Source organism: Myotis yumanensis, unplaced genomic scaffold, assembly GCF_028538775.1.
Source record: "Myotis yumanensis isolate MYYU_CA2020_CCGP unplaced genomic scaffold, mMyoYum1.0.hap1 SCAF_8, whole genome shotgun sequence".
Taxonomy (NCBI): Eukaryota; Metazoa; Chordata; class Mammalia; order Chiroptera; family Vespertilionidae; genus Myotis; species Myotis yumanensis.
Window position 1 is genome coordinate 47013625 of NW_027223759.1, and position 17636 is coordinate 47031260.

Here is a 17636-nt window from a genome sequence, read left to right on the forward strand (position 1 = left end):
ACCTAACAATTCTGAGCACTATTATATTACTAGAGGCCTGATGCATGAAATTCGTGCAGCAATAAGCCTTCCTTCCCCTGACTGCCGGCACTGGCTTCCCTCTGGCACCTGGGACCTGGGCCTCCCTCCAGCACCCGGGACCTGGGCTTCCCTCATAGCCTGGGCTTTGTCCAGAAGGTCGTCCGGAAGGACATCCGGTCTAATTGGAATATTACACTTTTATTATTATAGATCATCAGTATATAGAGATTGGGATCAATTAGTTTTCTGTACACTATTGACCTTTAGTTTTGAATTCTTTTTCTTTTCAAGGCAATTAAAAACTTTTAATGAAAGGATAATAATAATAAAGAAGCATATAGTATGAATTTATACAAATTGAGTCACCCATGGAATCAGTACACAGATCAAGAAACAATATTACTACAGTACCCTTCTTTCTTTTCCCCTTTTCTATTCTACCCCCACCCAAAGGCAACTACTTAACTACTGGCAATATAGATTATTTTGGGCAAGGATGTGTTTGTATCATTTCTTAAAAACCTGGTTTTATCTGAATAAAGTGTGTGCTTATGTATATGTGAGGTGGCTGTAATAATTTTTTAAAAATCTTAATTTTGTTCTAGGTCTATTGGACCCTCTCAGGATAGTGTTTCTTGGTTTCTTTTTGGCCACACTTGAATATTTTCCAGAAGATCTGCTAAAGACAATTTTTAACATCAAATTTTTAAGCAGATTGGATTCTCAACTTGAAAGTATGTATCTACATTTTATTGTTATCATTTGTACATTATATCCAAGTTTCAGCTCTACCTATACCAAAGCACTTAAATGTTAATTTTTTGTTTGCTTATAGAAGTATTTCCTGCTTATTGTAGAAGATTTGGAAAACTCAGAAAATATAAAACAAAAAGTAAAAGATTACTCAATTTTACCACCAAGTGAAACTACTACTTTTAATGTTTTGGAGTGTTTCTTTTTTTTTCTATCTCTCTTCTGCTCTTTTGTATATGTTTATATATCTACTAGAGGCCCGGTGTATGAATTCATGCACAGGTGGGGTCCCTCGGCCTGGCAAGCGATCAGGGCCATGGGAGGTTGGCCAGCTGCCCGATCTGGGCTGATGGGGCCGGTCTGCTGGAGGGAGGGACCGCAGGAGGTTCAGCCAGCCTGCGGGAGGGACCAAGGGAGGTTGGCCAGCTGCGGGAGGGACCAAGGGAGGTTGGCTGGCTGCTGGAGGTTGGCTGTGTGAGCGCACTGACCACCAGGAGGTAGCTCCTGCATTGAGCGTCTGCCGCCTGGAGGTCAGTGCGTGGCATAGCAACCAGTCAACTGGTCATTCGGTTGTTTGGTCGTTTGGTCGCTTAGGCTTTTATATATATAGAAGATACATATTTTAATACATTGTTTGCGGGTGTTTTTATCGCACGCTAACAGGTGGCTCTACTTCTTACAGTCAACGTAAAACGTATAAATACGTTTTCCGCATACAATGTGTTAAAACAAAATTTGGATTATTTATGTATTCACTTTTATATGTTGCCTTTAGTCGTTGAACTGTTATTTTGAATGATTTTTCATGCCATTAAATATCTTTTGATATCATGATTTAAAAAAAATAATTCTTTATTGTTGAAAGTATTACATATGTCCCCTTGTTTCCTCCATTGACACCCTCCAACTCACCCCTGCCCCAGGCCTTCAGCACGCTGTCTGTGTCCATGGTTATGCATATATGCATACAAGGTCTTTGGTTGATTACCTCCCGCCTTCCCTCTGAGATTCCCCACTCTGTTCCATGATTCCATGTCTCTGGATCCACTCCATTCATCAGTTTATTTTGTTACTTAGATTCCACACAGAGTGCGATCATGTGCTCCTTGTCTTTCTCTGGCTGCTTATTTCACTTAGCATGATATGTCATGATTTTTTTAGTGTCTAAATAATCTGCCATTATATAGATGTAATGAAGTTTATTTATCTTAGAAGTTGTTATAAATAATGATTGTCATATATGAATCATTGTCCTCATTTTTGTTTCCTGTGGATAGAGTCCTAAATGCAGAATAATAGGCCAATGAAAATTATTTGGTAGTATTTTTAAAAATATAGATTTAACATTACTAATTAGTAGAAATAACATAGGAGTTGGTTCTAATCATGCCACTGAATGTAATAAGTTAAAAACATAAAGCATGTGTGTGCAACTGAAATGATTTTATCAGAATAAAAGTATCAACCAATAGTGAGGATAAATGAATGTGAAAAATGGATTGTCTTTGCTAGGTTCAAGCTATCAAAATCCATTAATATATTTTTTTATTTCAGTTTTATATTCAACTCTAAATAGGAAGGTCCAATTTCGTCTTATGGAATTAAATAGAGCAGTCTGCTTGGAATGCCCTGAGTATCAGATTCCATGGTTTCATGACCGCTTCTGTCAGCAACTTTATAATAAAGGTTTGAGTTTTCTTTGGGTAAGAAAGTGAAGTTTAACTCTAAATTATTAGATAGTACATTGTTATTATTTTTAGACCTAACCATGACACCAGAGTTTCCAACAGTGCCATGACCTGTTTAATGGGACCTTTTTGTAGGTGAGATTTGTGTTATAAGAATTTCTTAATATTTATGACACTAAAACCCTTTTGGTAGAGAGCAAAGAACTTGTGTTATACTGAATCTAGTGTCATTGCATATAATATTACATTGAAGCCCTTGTTGGAAATATAAATCTTTATGTTTCAGTTTATAGAATTGGATGGTTTTCATTCAAAAACTGATTATTTTAAGTGAAGTAATTCTTTTTATTTTTATAAAGATATTGGCAGCCTGAATGGAGCACAGCAGCAGATTTATAAAATGTTAGCAGAGGTATTAGGAGGAATCAATTGTGTAAAAGCCTCCGTTCTTACACCTTATTACCACCCAATAGGTAAGTCTTTAATCATCTCATCAACTGGAATTTTAAAGAGAAGCTTTTTTGCATTTTTTTTAAGTTATCTTGAAAATTTCTCATATTGATGTGTGTTTTTTTTCCTCTCTCTCTCCCTCTCTGCCTTCCACTATCTAAAAATCAATGGGAAAAAATATCCTTAGGTGAGGATTAACAAAAAAAAATTAAAAAAAATATCATTGCCTAAATCCGTCATTCATTGGAGGGGGGGGAGGGGCAAAGTAGTGATATTCTACATCTATCATTCCTTCTGAATTTATTGGCTGGGATTTGTTTAAAAGCTTTCAGTGTCAACTATTTATGCTTATGTACACTTCATTGAGGAAAGACAGGATACATACTTGAATCTTTACTAGTTTTCAGATGAGCTGGCTTAGCTCCCTCCAAATGTGACCAACAGAATTAAGAGGATTAAAAAAAACCTCTTTAATGTGATTTGGCCTAGTCTAGTGCTTAAATATAGCCCATGCTAAATACTAGTTATGGATTAATAATACTTGCTGGTTGATTTGTATTGATTGATTTTGGACCAGATCTTATAAAATCAGTCGGATAATTCATACTGTTGATTCTTGTACTTGCTTATAGATTTTGAGTGTATCTTGGATAAAAGAAAAAAACCTCTTCCTTATGGAAGCCATAATATAACTTTGGGAAAACTGCCAGAAATGCACTGGGAATCAAATACCCAAATAGTTGGATCGAGACTGCCACCAGGAGCTGAAAGGTAACTTATTTTTTAGTTTCAGATTTTGTCATCTAAATGTTATATTTGGCATAATCTAATGAACTCATTTATCAAGGATTTATGGAGTAGCAGAATCTGCTTCTCATCCATCTCATGCATTCTACCTCTATACCTTTGCTTTTACTGTGCTTTCTGCTTTAGTGTCCATCCTTCATTGTCCAAAGCCTAGCATAACGTGCTAATCTCCTAGTTGACTTCAGCAGAAGCAAATAGCATCTTCTTTGGAGCCTCCATACCTTTCTGCTTTTCTGATAGCCCTCCACCATTTCTTACTAAAGCTATGTCATATGATCTTTGCATCTCACAGTGCCTTCCTTACATATGGTAGGTTCATAAGAAATATATATTGGAGCCCTAACCGGTTTGGCTCAGTGGATGGAGCGTCGGCCTGCGGACTCAGGGGTCCCAGGTTCGATTCCGGTCAAGGGCATGTACCTTGGTTGCGGGCACATACCCAATGGGGAGTGTGCAGGAGGCAGCTGATCAATGTTTCTCTCTCATCGATGTTCCTAACTCTCTATCCCTCTCCCTTCCTCTCTGTAAAGAATCAATAAAATATATTTTTTAAAAAAAAGAAAAAAGAAATATATATTGGATAGAGAAACAAATGGGTGAAAGCATGGAGATATTTAGTATAATTGCCATAATTCTAAGAAATAGGTTTAATTGTCATTAATAATTTAGACAGGTGATAACTTGGTATACTCATTTGTATTCATTTGGTTTTTTGTTAGTTTATAAAATACAACCTTTTCCTGAAAGGCTTATAATTATTCATTTTGATTTTAGAGCAAATATTTATTTTTATCTTATATAGAATTGCTTTGGAATTTTTGGATATAAGAGCTTTTTGTAGAAACATTCCTCATTTAAAAGGAAAATCTGCTATGAAAAAACGACATTTGGAGATTTTGGGCTATCGTGTAATTCAGGTATGAGATACTCATGTCAATCATCGTCTTAAAAAACCTACGGTATGTGAATTATATCTTAATGAAAAAATGCTTCATTTAGACAGTTATTTAGACAGAAAAATGTACATGTGTTTCCTTTTAATGTTGAAGTTCTAGAATTACATCTTTTTAATATTTAAAAAAGTTGTATTAAAATATCTGAAACAAAATATCCTCCATTTTTTGGAAGAATCTATAATCATAAAAGCATAATATGCTAATTAGACCAGACAACCTTTCAGACGACTGTCCAAATGAAGCTGCGGCAGAGGCAGCTGCTGCGGTGGCGGGGGCCGAACCCCTTGCACGAATTTTGTGCATTGGGCCCCTAGTAGTAAATAAAAGTCATTACTTGTATCTAGAAGACCTGTTGACTTGTCATTTATCTTACCAGATGGATAGAGTTGTAAGAGAAAAAGGCTAGAGTATGAATGTTGGAAAGGTGCCTAGGAAAAACTGTCCATTGTTGGTATTACAGGAACAGGAGGATGAAAAGAGCTGTGAGGCAGAAAAAGGTCTTCTGGGCCACCAGGAAGAAGGACCTACTTGGCTTCCTAAACGAGTTCAAAGGCTATACTTATGTACATTAACTTCATAGGGTTTCTACAGCTGTGCTCAGTAGTGCTTAGAAGTCTTCCCTGATGTTTTTTGTTGTTGCCTTAAAATCCACTCAATCTGCATTACTTATTTTTTCACAGATCCCTCATTTAGAATGGAACTCTATGGCACTGTCAACGAAGGATGCTCGAATGGACTACCTAAGAGAACGTATATTTGGAGATGGCAAATCATGATAGTAGTTTTTATTTAAAATTAGTTACCATAGTGTGTTACATATGAACTTATTCTAATTAAGTGGTCTGACTCAGTTAAATAATAGTATAGAATTGACTGGTTTTAAGATCAATTGAATCCATATTAAAATAAACAGACATTTTACAATAGAATATCCTCTCCACTGTCTGTTGGGAAATTGTTTAACATTCTTAATATAAAAGACATGTAGCTTTTAAGAAACTTAAATAGTTTACAATTCATCTTTGAGTACATGCTATGTGTCAGGAACTGTTTTTGATATTGAGAATACAGCAGTGAGTACACTGTATCTTCAGGAGTGGAGTCAAACAAAGTAAATGAATAAAATATGCCTTAGCCCTAGCTGGTTTGGCTCAGTGGATAGAACGTCGGCCTGTGGACTGAAGGGTCCCAGGTTTGATTCTGGTCAAGGTCACATGCCCGGGTTACGGGCTCGATCCCCAGTAGGGGGCGTGCAGGAGGCAGCCCAACAATGATTCTAATCATTGATGCTTTTATCTCTCTCCCTTTTCCCTTCCTTTCTGGGGAAAAAAAAATATCTATCTATCTATCTATCTATCTATCTATCTATCTATGTGTGTGTATACATATATATTAAAAAATAGAGAAATATGCTAATTAACCAGGATGCCGTAACAGGTTGACCAGACAGCAGGTTGCGCGCACAGCATTGGGGGTGGGGCGGCAGGGGCCTTCGGGCGCCTGCGCTGGGGGAGAGCCTGATCAGCAGCAGCCACAGCTGCTTCAAGGGCCGGAGAGGGAGGCAGGGCTGGACTGGAGGGTGGGCGGTGCCGTGTGATTTTGAATCGTGTGCTGGGCTCCTAGTGTGTGTGTATATGTATACATATATATATATATATATATATATATACATACACACACCTTAGATGATATTAAGTGATATGGAGAAGAATTCATAGGAACATTATGGGTGGGTGTGACTTTCAATAGGGTGAACTGGGAAAGACGAGCTTATCATTTGAGTAAAGACTTGAGGTGAGGCTGACTCAGGGTAGAGTATTTTAGGCAAAGAGATGAGTAGGTGCAAAGATCCTGAGGTAGGAATATGCCTGCTATGTTTGAAAATAACAAGGAATCGACTGTGGCTAGAACAGAACAAATGGGTTGGAGGTATAAGAGGAAAGGTAGATAACAGTGTCAAATATATATGATCTCATGGCTACTCTGAGTGAGATGAGAGGCCGTTGGAGAGTTTCTAGCAAAGAAATGAAGTACTCATATTCTAAATGGATCACTTTGACTACTCTGTTGATATGAGAAAAGACTGCAGTGGGGCAAGTGTATAAGCAGGGAAACCCATTAGAAGATCATTGCAGTAATCCAGACAAGAGATGGATGGAGGCTTGGAGGTAATGAGAAGTGGTCAGATTTTTTTAATGTATTTGAAGGCAGAGGCATCAGAAATTGCTCAAAGATTGGGTACGAAGTATAAAAAAAAGAGAGGAGTTAAGGACAATTCTGTTTTTGTCCTGAGCAACTGAAAAGATGTTGATGCCATTGATTGATATGGGGAAGTTCAGGGGAAGAGGAAGGTGGGAAGTGGTGGTGGTGAGGGTGAGGATCACGAGTTTGTTTTAGACATGTTGAGTTTGTGATGCCATTTAAATATCTAAGTGGAGTTATCAAATAGGCACTTGAATAAATGAGTTTAGAGGTCAGGGGAGAGGTGCCGGTTTCAGATTTAAATTTGGAACTTTCAAGCAGTATTTAATGTGATAAGACTAGAAGAAATCACTAAAAGTGATTAGAGGAAAGTGTGACTGAAGGAAAGGTCTGAGGACTGAGCTCCGGGTGCTTGGACATGAAGGGGTGAAGAGGAAGAGGGTGAAGAAGAAGCAAAGGAGACTGGACAGGATTGGCCAGTGGGGTAGGAGGAAGCCAAGTAGGTAAGATGGAAACTGGGAAATATCCATTAAATTTAGTAATGTGAAAATCACTGGTGCCATGGCCTGTATGGCTCGGTTGGGTGTCATCCCATGCACCAAAAGGTTGCCCCTTCGATTCCTGGTCAGGTTATATGCCCTGGTTGTGGGCTCAATCCCTGGAGGCAGCCAATTGATGTTTTGTTCTCACATTGCTGTTTCTCTCTCTCCCTGTCCCTTCCTCTCTCTAAAAAAAAAATAAATAAAAAATATTTTAAAAAATCATTGGTAACTGTGAAAAGAGTAGTTTTGGTGAAGTGATGAGTTTGAAAGTCTGACTGGTTTAAGAGAAAATGGGAGGAGACAAGACTTTCTTATAAATGGAAGCAAAGAAATGGGGAGATAGCTGAGGGGGAAGTGAACCAATCTTGACTTGGTCTGATCCAACAGATGCTGAGGAAGGAATAATGATTTCCTCTGTCTTACAACATATTTATTCAATTAAATAGTTACTAAGGGCCTACTATGTGATATAATCCCTAGCCCTTCTTCCAAGAGTGGTATATTTGTGCTCAGTGGAAAGCCATATTGTAAGGACCCTTAGGCCACCTGGTGGGGGGGGGGGGGGGATGTGGGTAATTGATCATCTGAAATTTGTTATCTTCTGACTCCATGACCCTCTAAATTCATTCTGTCTCAAAATAAAGTTGGTGGCTAGAGTGCCTTGAATCTTAAAATATGTGCCCTGCATGTAATTTGCTCCACTGATACTTAGTTTAGGTTTAAAATATCCAATTATTTTGCATGATGAGCTCCAGTTCTTAATTTTACAAAATGTGAACTTCACAGAACCTCTTGTGCAAAACAGAGTCAGAACAGTAAGCAAATGAAAGATGTTTCTCCTTATTTAGTTTCCTAATTCTGAATTTCCTCATGATATTTATTTGTATTACCTGATACACTTAATGCTGAGTGTTTATTGTCCATTTTATGAATGTGTCCTATTTCTAAAGCAAATGATTGCCAGGACTAAACCCCTTGAACAGGTTAAAATATTTTACTGTGTAACTTTTAGAATAAAATGATTAGACTGGTGAGGGTTAGAAATTAAACTGATGAGGATTATAAACCAGATATAAATGAAAACCCAGACAGTATATATTTAAAAAAACAACAACAAACAAACAAACAAAAAAAACCCTGATTAAATGACCCGGATATACCTTTCACTTATTGTCACACAAAATCTGACTTCTCATATACCACATCTCTTCCTCTCCTTTCTCTAAGTTACCTGATTCAAAGAATATATAAATATATTTGTATTAATATATATATATTTTAATATATTTTATTGATTTTTTACAGATAGGAAGGGAGAGGGATAGAGAGTTAGAAAAATTGATCAGCTGCCTCCTGCACACTCCCTACTGGGGATGTGCCCGAAACCAAGGTACATGCCCTTGACCAGAATCGAACCTAGGACCCTTTAGTCCGCAGGCTGACGCTCTATCCACTGAACCTAACCGGTTAGGGCTATTTATATTTTTGTTTGGTGATTTTTCTGTCTAAATAACTGTCTAAATAAAGCATTTTTTTCATTAAGATATAATTCACATATCATAAAATCCACTCTTTTAAAGTGTACAGTTCAGTAGTTTTTAGTACATTCACATGATTGTGCAACCATCATCACCACTATCTAATTCCTGAACATTTTCCTTATCCCAAAGCATTATTTTTACAACTTAATCTCATGTCTATAGAGTTCAGCATTCTTCCTAATCAGAGGATACTCCAAATCAGTCCTAAATCAGGTTTCTCAGAAAATATCATGTCGGGACAGATGTTAAACATGTCTATGAAAGCACGTGAGGCCCATGGCAATGATTAGTTGATGATTGGAGAGCATTGAATGTGATGGTTCTGGACAGTCAACTTAGTATATACAGGGTGGGGCAAAAGTCAGTTTACAGTTGTGAGTATGTGAAACACAGAGTTTATTCTTGTATTATTATTTATTAATTATTGAATTATTTTTCATATGAACAACTGTAAACCTGTTGCTCCACCCTGTATACTACTACACTAAGAACAAACAACTTGAATATAGGGTCTTATATCCCAGAAAAATAGAATAATATAGTCATCTTCCCTTCAGAAATTTGCAATAGCTCTTTCCTGGAAAGCATAGATAAACCAATGAATACACACCCTCCTCCATACCACCCACTGGCCCCAACTTCTGCCTCAGCAGTTTAAGGACACTTCCCCTCCCTCTCACCACAGATACTTTTGTTAATGGCTTAAAAACTGTGATTGGCTGGTTTTAAATTGAAAAAAAAATTTTTTTATTTAAATCACAAACAGTATACCAGTGTCACAAAAGAATGGAGAAAAAGATCACTTGAATTTGACTACTTAGAGACTTTTCCCCTTCAAATGAGACCCATTTATCATACTCTTTAAATAGCATTTCGGAAGTCTCTTGGCATGTAATCTTTAATATAATGCACAGGGTTCTTGTCATATCTTGAAGCACTAGGAGGGAATGTTTTTGATGTTTTTAAACATTTAAAAATGTAGATGTACATATCTCATTCTCCAGTTTCATTTGTAATGGGAAACATGTAAAGTTACCCTAAAAATGCAAATGAAGTGATTAGCAACTCAAATTTAGGAACCTGCTTTATAGTCGTTGATTGAGTGAGAGGTCTCAAAAGAAATAATCTGTTCAAGTTAATATTGGATTTTTCATTAGAAAATGGTTTTAAGATATGGTCATTACATTGAAGATTCAGACGCTGAGGTTTTGGTACCCACTGCTAACCTCTTGCACAGTAACTTAGTGGATAATTTCTACATGGATCTCTGTATAGGCTTAAAAAAACCCAGAATAAATTAAAGCCCTGTTATCCAAACAAACCACCTCCCAATCTATTACATTTTTCACCTTATTGTTTACAGTTTAGACACTTTGAAGAGATTTAAACGTGTTGCGAGGCAACTAGCTCCTGACGCATAACGTATTTCCTTCAACATCCCAGCCCATTCCTTTTTATCGTCTTCATACCTGGTAGAGAAAAAAGAGTAATCAATAAGCAGTTTTTAAGTAGATAGTTCTTTATTTGTTAAATACACAAATGTGAATCTTTGAAGAAACCCTGCTGGCTCTTAGCCAGAGGAGGTTGCCCTTGACCAGTGTAGAATAATACTTGGATTCCTCCCAAATATTCATCCTTTGAATGAGCGATGTCTGAACTGCCATAATATTTAATTTGGATGCTTAAGCAGTTAAGTCTTACCTGGGAATCAGAGACTATCCAGAGATGAGTAATATACAGGCAATCAATCATTCACTTTGGATGATAGATATGGCTGGTTTTTTATGAATCAAGGCCAACAGACTCTACCTTAAGGTAAGAACTGGATGAGCAGGGACTGATGGTTGCTTTGGTTATGAATTTCAGTTGTTCTCATACACTAGTGCTCAGCACAGAACCTGACACTAGTGGTTACACCATAAAAATCCGTTTTCCTGCCCCTGTGTGAGTACTGTTCTTAGACTGCACTTGATGTTAAGTAAGATCTGGTTGTTCCCTGTGAATATTCAGGGTTATAAAGTTACAGACAACTCGAATTCCTCTGCCTGGTGCCTGGAATGCTTTTCTCTCTTTGTATGAGGAACTCCTAAATGCTGCCTTCTCTCTGAAGCGTTTCTTGCCTTCTTCTTTTCATTTTTCACATTATCCTTTAAATAGAGTCTTGCCTGACCGGTTTGGCTCAGTGGATAGAGCGTCGGCTTGCGGACTGAAGGGTCCTGGATTCGATTCCGGTCAAGGGCATGTACCTTGGTTGCGGGCATATCCCCAGTGGGGAGTGTGCAGGAGACAGCTGATCAATGTTTCTCTCTCATCGATGTTTCTAACTCTCTATCCCTCTCCCTTCATCTCTGTAAAAAGTCAATAAAATTTATTTATTTAAAAAAAAATAGTGTCTTTATAGCAATTATTCTGTTTTAATCCCCCCTCCTATATTTATGTTCCCAACAAGCTCAAGGGCATTTGAGGACAAATAATAAAGGGTGTCCCAAAATTCACGCAAGAAGTAATTTTGATAGAAAACAGGTTTATAATTAAAAATTGTAAATTTTTTATTGATTCATAAAGTCAGTATAGGGTTATGTATGGAATAGCATATCGGGTAAATGGCCTCCACGGCTTTGCTGGCACATACACATTCTTTTGTTATTGCCTGAGCAGCCGCATTTTCGAAGAAGAATGGTCCGATGATGCCTCCAGCCCAAAATCCGCACCAAATAGTGACACGTTGTGGATGTATTTGTTTCTCAACAATCACTCGTGGATTTTCTGAACCCCAAATGCGACAATTTTGTTGATTAACCAAGCCATCAAGATGAAAATGAGCCTCATCGAAATTCAGCCACATTTATGCAAAACGGTCATGGAAAATTTCAACAAAAGAGTGCGTATATGCCAGCAAAGCCATGGAGGCCATTTACCCAATATGCTATTCCATACATAACCCTATACTGTATACTTTATGAATCAATAAAAAATTTACAATTTTTAATTATAAACCTGTGTTTTCTATCAAAATTACTTCTTGCGTGAATTTTGGGACACCCTTATATCTTACTCATTATTTTCCCTCCAGAAGCAATCATTACTTGGCATAAAGAAATACCCGAGCTCTGGCTGGTGTGTCAGTGGTGAGAGTGTCAGTCCAAGCACCAAAGGGTGTAGGGTGCCATTCAGTCAAGGGCAGGTACCTGGGTTGCAGGTTTGATCCCAGCCCTGGTCCCCTCGTGTGGGAGGCAGGCAATCGATGTGTCAACCAATCAGCTCCCCCCCCCCCCCGCCCCCCACCGCTTTCCTCTCTCCTTCCACTATCTCTAAAAAAAATCAGTGAAAAAAATATTCTTGTGTGAGGATTAATAATTAGCTGATACCTATGTAAGATATGCACTATGTGACTTATTTTCTTCAATAGTCCAAATTTAATTCTCAACAGTTGTATTATACACCAAGTGATTGTTATGTAGAGAAAAGTAGGCAAAAAATATTTTACTACTAATAAAGGGAAGAACCTTAATTATCTAAACAAAATTTGGGGCAGCAAATTAAGAGAATGTTTTTTTAAAAAAGTATATTTTTATTGATTTCAGAGAGGAAGGGGGAGAGAGAGAGAGATAGAAACATCAATAATGAGAAAGAATCATTGATTGGCTGCCTCCTGCACACCCCCACTGGAGACTGAGCACAACCTGGGCATGTGCCCTGACTGGAAATCGAACTGTTACCTCCTGGTTTAGAGGTCGACGCTCAACCACTGAGCCATGCCGGCCGGCCAGGGGAGAGAGGATGGTTTTAAATGACCTAATGAAAAAATGACATTTGAGCACGAGGAAGTAGAAGTTAAATGGGGCTGAAGAGGTTTGCTTCCTGGCAGTTAACCTGATCATTGTCACCTCTTTTTTACATCTCTGCATGTGTGAATAGCACCTCACTAGGAGGCCGAGGGCAAGTGGGCAGCCACTTTTCCAAAGATCAGTGGCTTTCCACCAAGTCACACTGATTGCTGGACCCCCACCTCCAGACTCAGTAGGTCTGCGGTGAGGCCTGTGAACTGGCATATTGGGCCAAAACCAGGTGCTGCTGTTGCTGCTTTGGGAACCACTGCGGATCATTGGTTCTCAAATTTGACTGGACATTGGAACCATTTGGAGACATTAAAACAATTGATGGCTGGGTTCTACCCTCGAGATTGAATTAATTGGCCTGGGCATGAGGAGTTTTTAAAAGTTCCCCAAGTGATTCTAATACACAGCAAGGTTTGAGAATCCCTGTTCTAGATTTAATTACCAAATGGAAAATACCAGGACCTACATCTAAAATTTTACAGTCAAGCAGACAATGGTGAATGCCCCCTGATGCCTTTTCCCAATCCAGTGGCTCCCAGACTTGTCAGCACATTAGAAGCATCCAGGGATCTTTTGAAAGTTTCAAAACCCCAACCATACCTGAGACTAATTAAGTCACAATCAATAGAGGTGTGACAGAGTGCCAGTATTTTTTGAAGCTCCCTAGGTGATTCCAGTGAGCAAGCAAGCTTGGGAGCTGCTGCCCTAATTGTAAAATAAACCATAATCAGAGATGATCCCTCTCTCAGGTTCCCCTCAGCAATACCTTTAGCAGGAGATGTACTTTCCATTGCTGCCTACCCTCTTGCTGAAGCAACTTGGCTTTTGACTGCTCTTGGGAACTAGAGTAGCTCATGTGGAGTTCAGCTTGTGACAGCACCCTTCCTAACACCAGCCGCTGCACATTAGAATCATCTGGGAAGGTTTTAGGAAATAGTGAAGCAGAGGCCCTATCTCCAGAAACTCAGATTTAATTATTCTGTGTTAAGGCCCAGGAATCGGTATATTTTAAAAGCATCCCAGGTGATTTATAATGTAGAGCCAGGGTTGAGAATCACTACCTACTTATTGTTGGTTCCTACCCATTTTCCAAAACCCCTAACCCTTCCAACCATTCATTAGTTCACCCCCCCGCCTTTTTTTTTAATTGCTTCCAGACTTTCCCCATTTCATCCTCTTGCTAAGTCTAGCCTCTTGCCTGGGAATCTCCAGTTTCTTTCTCTTCCTCTTCCTTTCCTTGGGGAAGAGAAGGGTAATAGTTAACTTTCTCTTATAGCCACTTTTTTCTTGCTCTCTACACAGCTGGTACTATTACAGCAACATAAGGAAATGATGGATGCACAAAATAATTGCTCAGTTAAGCTACTGGCCTTTTAGATCCCCAAGCACAGTGCCTGGGCTGACGGCAGCAGTTCACTGGCTGGGAATAAGGCATGTGCTGGTCTAGGTATAGAACAAATAATATTAACTTTTCACTTTCAGGCTCAGTGGTATGCCTTCACTGATCACTCTTCCCAAGCTGTATCTAAACTTAAACATGCAAATAAGTCACCTGGGAATCTTGTTAAAGTGCAGATTCTGATGTAGTCTAGGGTGGGGCCTAGGATTCTCCACTTCTAAGCTCCCAGGAGCTGCCAACACTTTGAGTACCAAGGCTGTGGACAATCTGGTGACAGGCCAGGTAAGGCCATCCAGATTTGGGGGTAGGGGCTAGTCTTTTTTTTTTTTTTTTAATTCTTTAAAAAAAAATATAATACGTATTACAAAGGGTATTACATATGTGTCCTTCTAGGGGCTAGTCTTTAAGCTGAGGGGAAAAGCATGAGTTTGGCAGTTTCTGGATGGATGTTCAGCCTGAACTCATGTATGCTCACCTTGGGCAACTGAGATCTATTTCCTGTAAACTTAGATCCCCAAGTACAGTGCCTGGGCTGAAGGCAGCAGGCATGTGGTTTTCTGATGGTGACCAGACATCTATACACTGTATACCCTGCCTCTGACTTATGTGATTCTTCATGACACAACACTTATCTGGGAGGTAAAATGGATGGCTACTTTTTACTTTTTATAAAAGCTTTTCTAGCCCTAGCTGGTTTGGCTCAATAGATAGAGCATCAGCCTACAGAATGAAGGGTCCTGGATCGATTCTGGTCAAGGGCACATACGATCCCCAGCAGGAGGTGTGCAAGAGGCAGCCTATCAGGGATGTTTCTCATCACTGATGTTTCTATCTCTCTCTCTCATTCTCCCTTCCTCTCTGAAATCAATTTAAAAATATATACATTTTTTATAAAAAAAACTTTTGTAACTAAATCCTCAGGAAATATGTAAAACCATAGAAATTAGATTTAAAATAGAATTCATGAATTGGTGGAAAACTCAAGAGGTTAAATATTTCTTCAGAACTCTGTTTTAAATTCTCATTTAATTGGTTAAGAACAAGCCCAGATAAGTTCTGGTTAGAAGAAGTAGCATGTGCAAAAGTTCAATTAGATTCCGAGTCTACCACCAATAAGTAGCTTACATGTTGGGAAAGTCTGGCTTACTATTTACTTAAAAATTGTTCATTTTATCAGTTATCACTTATCTGAATTTGATATTTGGTTCGGAAAATTGAAGTGGAGAGAACTTACTTCCATATATCATTGACTTCAGTGGGTGCAAACTCTTTGGATTCCAGCTGAATCATGGCAAAACCACTGATGGCATACAGGGATCCAGCTAGACTGACCAAACTGATGGAACTTCTTTCCTGGGGAAATTCGGTCATTGCTTCCCATCTAGGAATTATTGAAAATAATCAATGTAAAACTAAAGAAATGCCAACTGTATTTACTGACCAATTATAAGTAATTATAAAGAAATTCAAGTAGCATAGGCACCCAAAATTAGAAGATGAAATTTGCTACTAGGAAATATCTAAATATTATTACTTTCTTTGAAAGGAATAACCAGATTAGATATAAAGTTCTCAGTATGACAATAACATGTATACTGTAGACAATCTGGAAAATACAGAAAGGTATAGAAGAAAATAAATATCCCCTATGATCATACCTTCCAGACTTAATCATAAGCAACATTTTGGTGTAATTTTGTCATTTTTATAAGAGGATACATTTAAATATAAACATCCATTCATACATATGAATGAGACTAAGAAAATAATTACAATTTTGTGTGCAGCTTCTTTAACTTTTTATATCATGAGTTTACCCATATTATATAGTTTTCAAAAACATGATTTTCAATGATTATTTAAGTCCTAGCCATAGAAGTTCCTTGTAATTTTCAGATACTAAAGTCTATTGTAATCAGGCATACATGGTTTCTTAAAAATGTAATAATAGTTTACTCTAATTTTTTCTTCATTGCTAAACTGAGAGTATAAAACTATATATTCATCCAGATGTGTGAGCTCAAAAATTTAAAAAAGACTAATTTTATGTAAATATTTGTCTAATGTTTTCACATTAACTTTAAGCCAATAAAAGCTTAAAAGTTAAAAATTTAAGAATATCATAAAGAGCATAAAAGAATTAAACTTCTGAAGCACTCATGCTTTACAAATATCACAAGCTAAGGTGGAGGTTTTTTCATCCTTAAAGAAACTACCTGTTTCAAATCAAATAACTCTCTAGAGACATGTATATCCACCTATGTGTAGATAATTACTCAGAAGTGTTACCTTTGCATGACTAAATTCACAAAGTTAATAACAAGTACGAATTAAGTACTTCAACATTACCTTTAGGGTCATGCGTTCCAAATTACAAACACATGTAATGCAGCAAAATGTTAGGCATTTTTACACTCAGTAACAGGAAAAGAAACCCAGATGAAGATATTTTCTCTTTAAGCCTTACTTTCCTGTCCTCCTCTCCCCATGTTCTATAACAGGGGTCCTCAAACTTTTTAAACAGGGGGCCAGTTCACTGTCCCTCAGACTATTGGAGGGCCGAACTATAGCTTAAAAAAAACACTATGAACAAATTCCTATGCACACTGCACATATCTTATTTTGAAGTAAAAAAACAAATGTTTTCGGCGGGCCGCATGTGGCCCACGGGCCGTAGTTTGAGGACCCCTGTTCTAGAAAGCTTGACATTTATCCAAAGTTAAAACTTAAAATGTATAGTGATTCATATGCAGTAACTCACTTATTGGTTGTGAGGTCAAAAGCTTCAACAGACGCTGAAAGACCCTCTTCAGTGACACCTCCTGCAACCACAATTTTGCCTTTATGGATAGCCACTCCGAACATCGAACGTGGGGTTTTCATGGGAGGCATATCTTTCCAGTCTCCTTTTTTTGGGTTGTAGATAAATACTCTGTTTGTACACTTTCTGTAAACATAAGAGACAACAAATGATCCTTATAGAACCTTCCTTTTTTGAAAGAAGCAACTTCACTAGTCATCTAGCTTTGCTTCTCATATGAAATATGTAGTACAGCAGAGGATCAGAAAACCCCCAAAGTATTCTTTATCTATTTTTTCTTTTTATTGGATTTATTGGGGTGACACTGATCAACCCCAAAGTATACTTAATCTGAACATATGCCACCAAGCAAAGGACAGTTTCAAATGTGAGGACCAAAACTATTTTATAATTTAATTATAGTACTGGAAGGTAGAACACCTTTACTCTATTGTTGTTAATCCTCACTTGAGGATATTTTTTCCATTGCTTTTCAGAGAGAGTGAAAGGGAGGGAGATAGAGGTAAAGATAGAAAGAGAGAGAAAGAAACATTGATGTGAGAGAGAAACATCAACTGGGGTAGGAGGTGGGAAGCAAACCTGCAATCCTGGTACATGCCCTTGACCAGAAATCAAGC

At 37.9% G+C, this 17636-nt stretch overlaps 2 protein-coding genes across 5 annotated transcripts in view; one reads left to right on the forward strand and one right to left on the reverse strand.

Moving 5' to 3' along the window:
- FASTKD1 (FAST kinase domains 1) overlaps window positions 1-6138 on the forward strand; it is a 33787-nt gene extending 27649 nt beyond the window's left edge. For both annotated transcript variants that reach the window (XM_070422800.1, XM_070422801.1), the window contains exons 10-15: window positions 627-755; window positions 2329-2460; window positions 2822-2935; window positions 3545-3683; window positions 4522-4636; window positions 5356-6138. In XM_070422800.1, the coding sequence (XP_070278901.1) occupies window positions 627-755; window positions 2329-2460; window positions 2822-2935; window positions 3545-3683; window positions 4522-4636; window positions 5356-5451 (725 nt within the window). In that variant the 3' untranslated portion in view covers window positions 5452-6138. The remainder of the gene's footprint in view (window positions 1-626; window positions 756-2328; window positions 2461-2821; window positions 2936-3544; window positions 3684-4521; window positions 4637-5355) is intronic.
- Window positions 6139-9665: 3527 nt separating this feature from the next.
- The window catches only part of LOC139015253 (BBSome complex member BBS5), a 43692-nt gene continuing 35721 nt past the window's right edge, over window positions 9666-17636 (reverse strand). For all 3 annotated transcript variants that reach the window (XM_070422797.1, XM_070422796.1, XM_070422795.1), the window contains 3 exons: window positions 16960-17145; window positions 15433-15579; window positions 9666-10429 (listed from right to left, as the gene is read on the reverse strand). In XM_070422797.1, coding sequence (XP_070278898.1) covers window positions 10318-10429; window positions 15433-15579; window positions 16960-17145 — 445 coding nt within the window. In that variant the 3' untranslated portion in view covers window positions 9666-10317. The remainder of the gene's footprint in view (window positions 10430-15432; window positions 15580-16959; window positions 17146-17636) is intronic.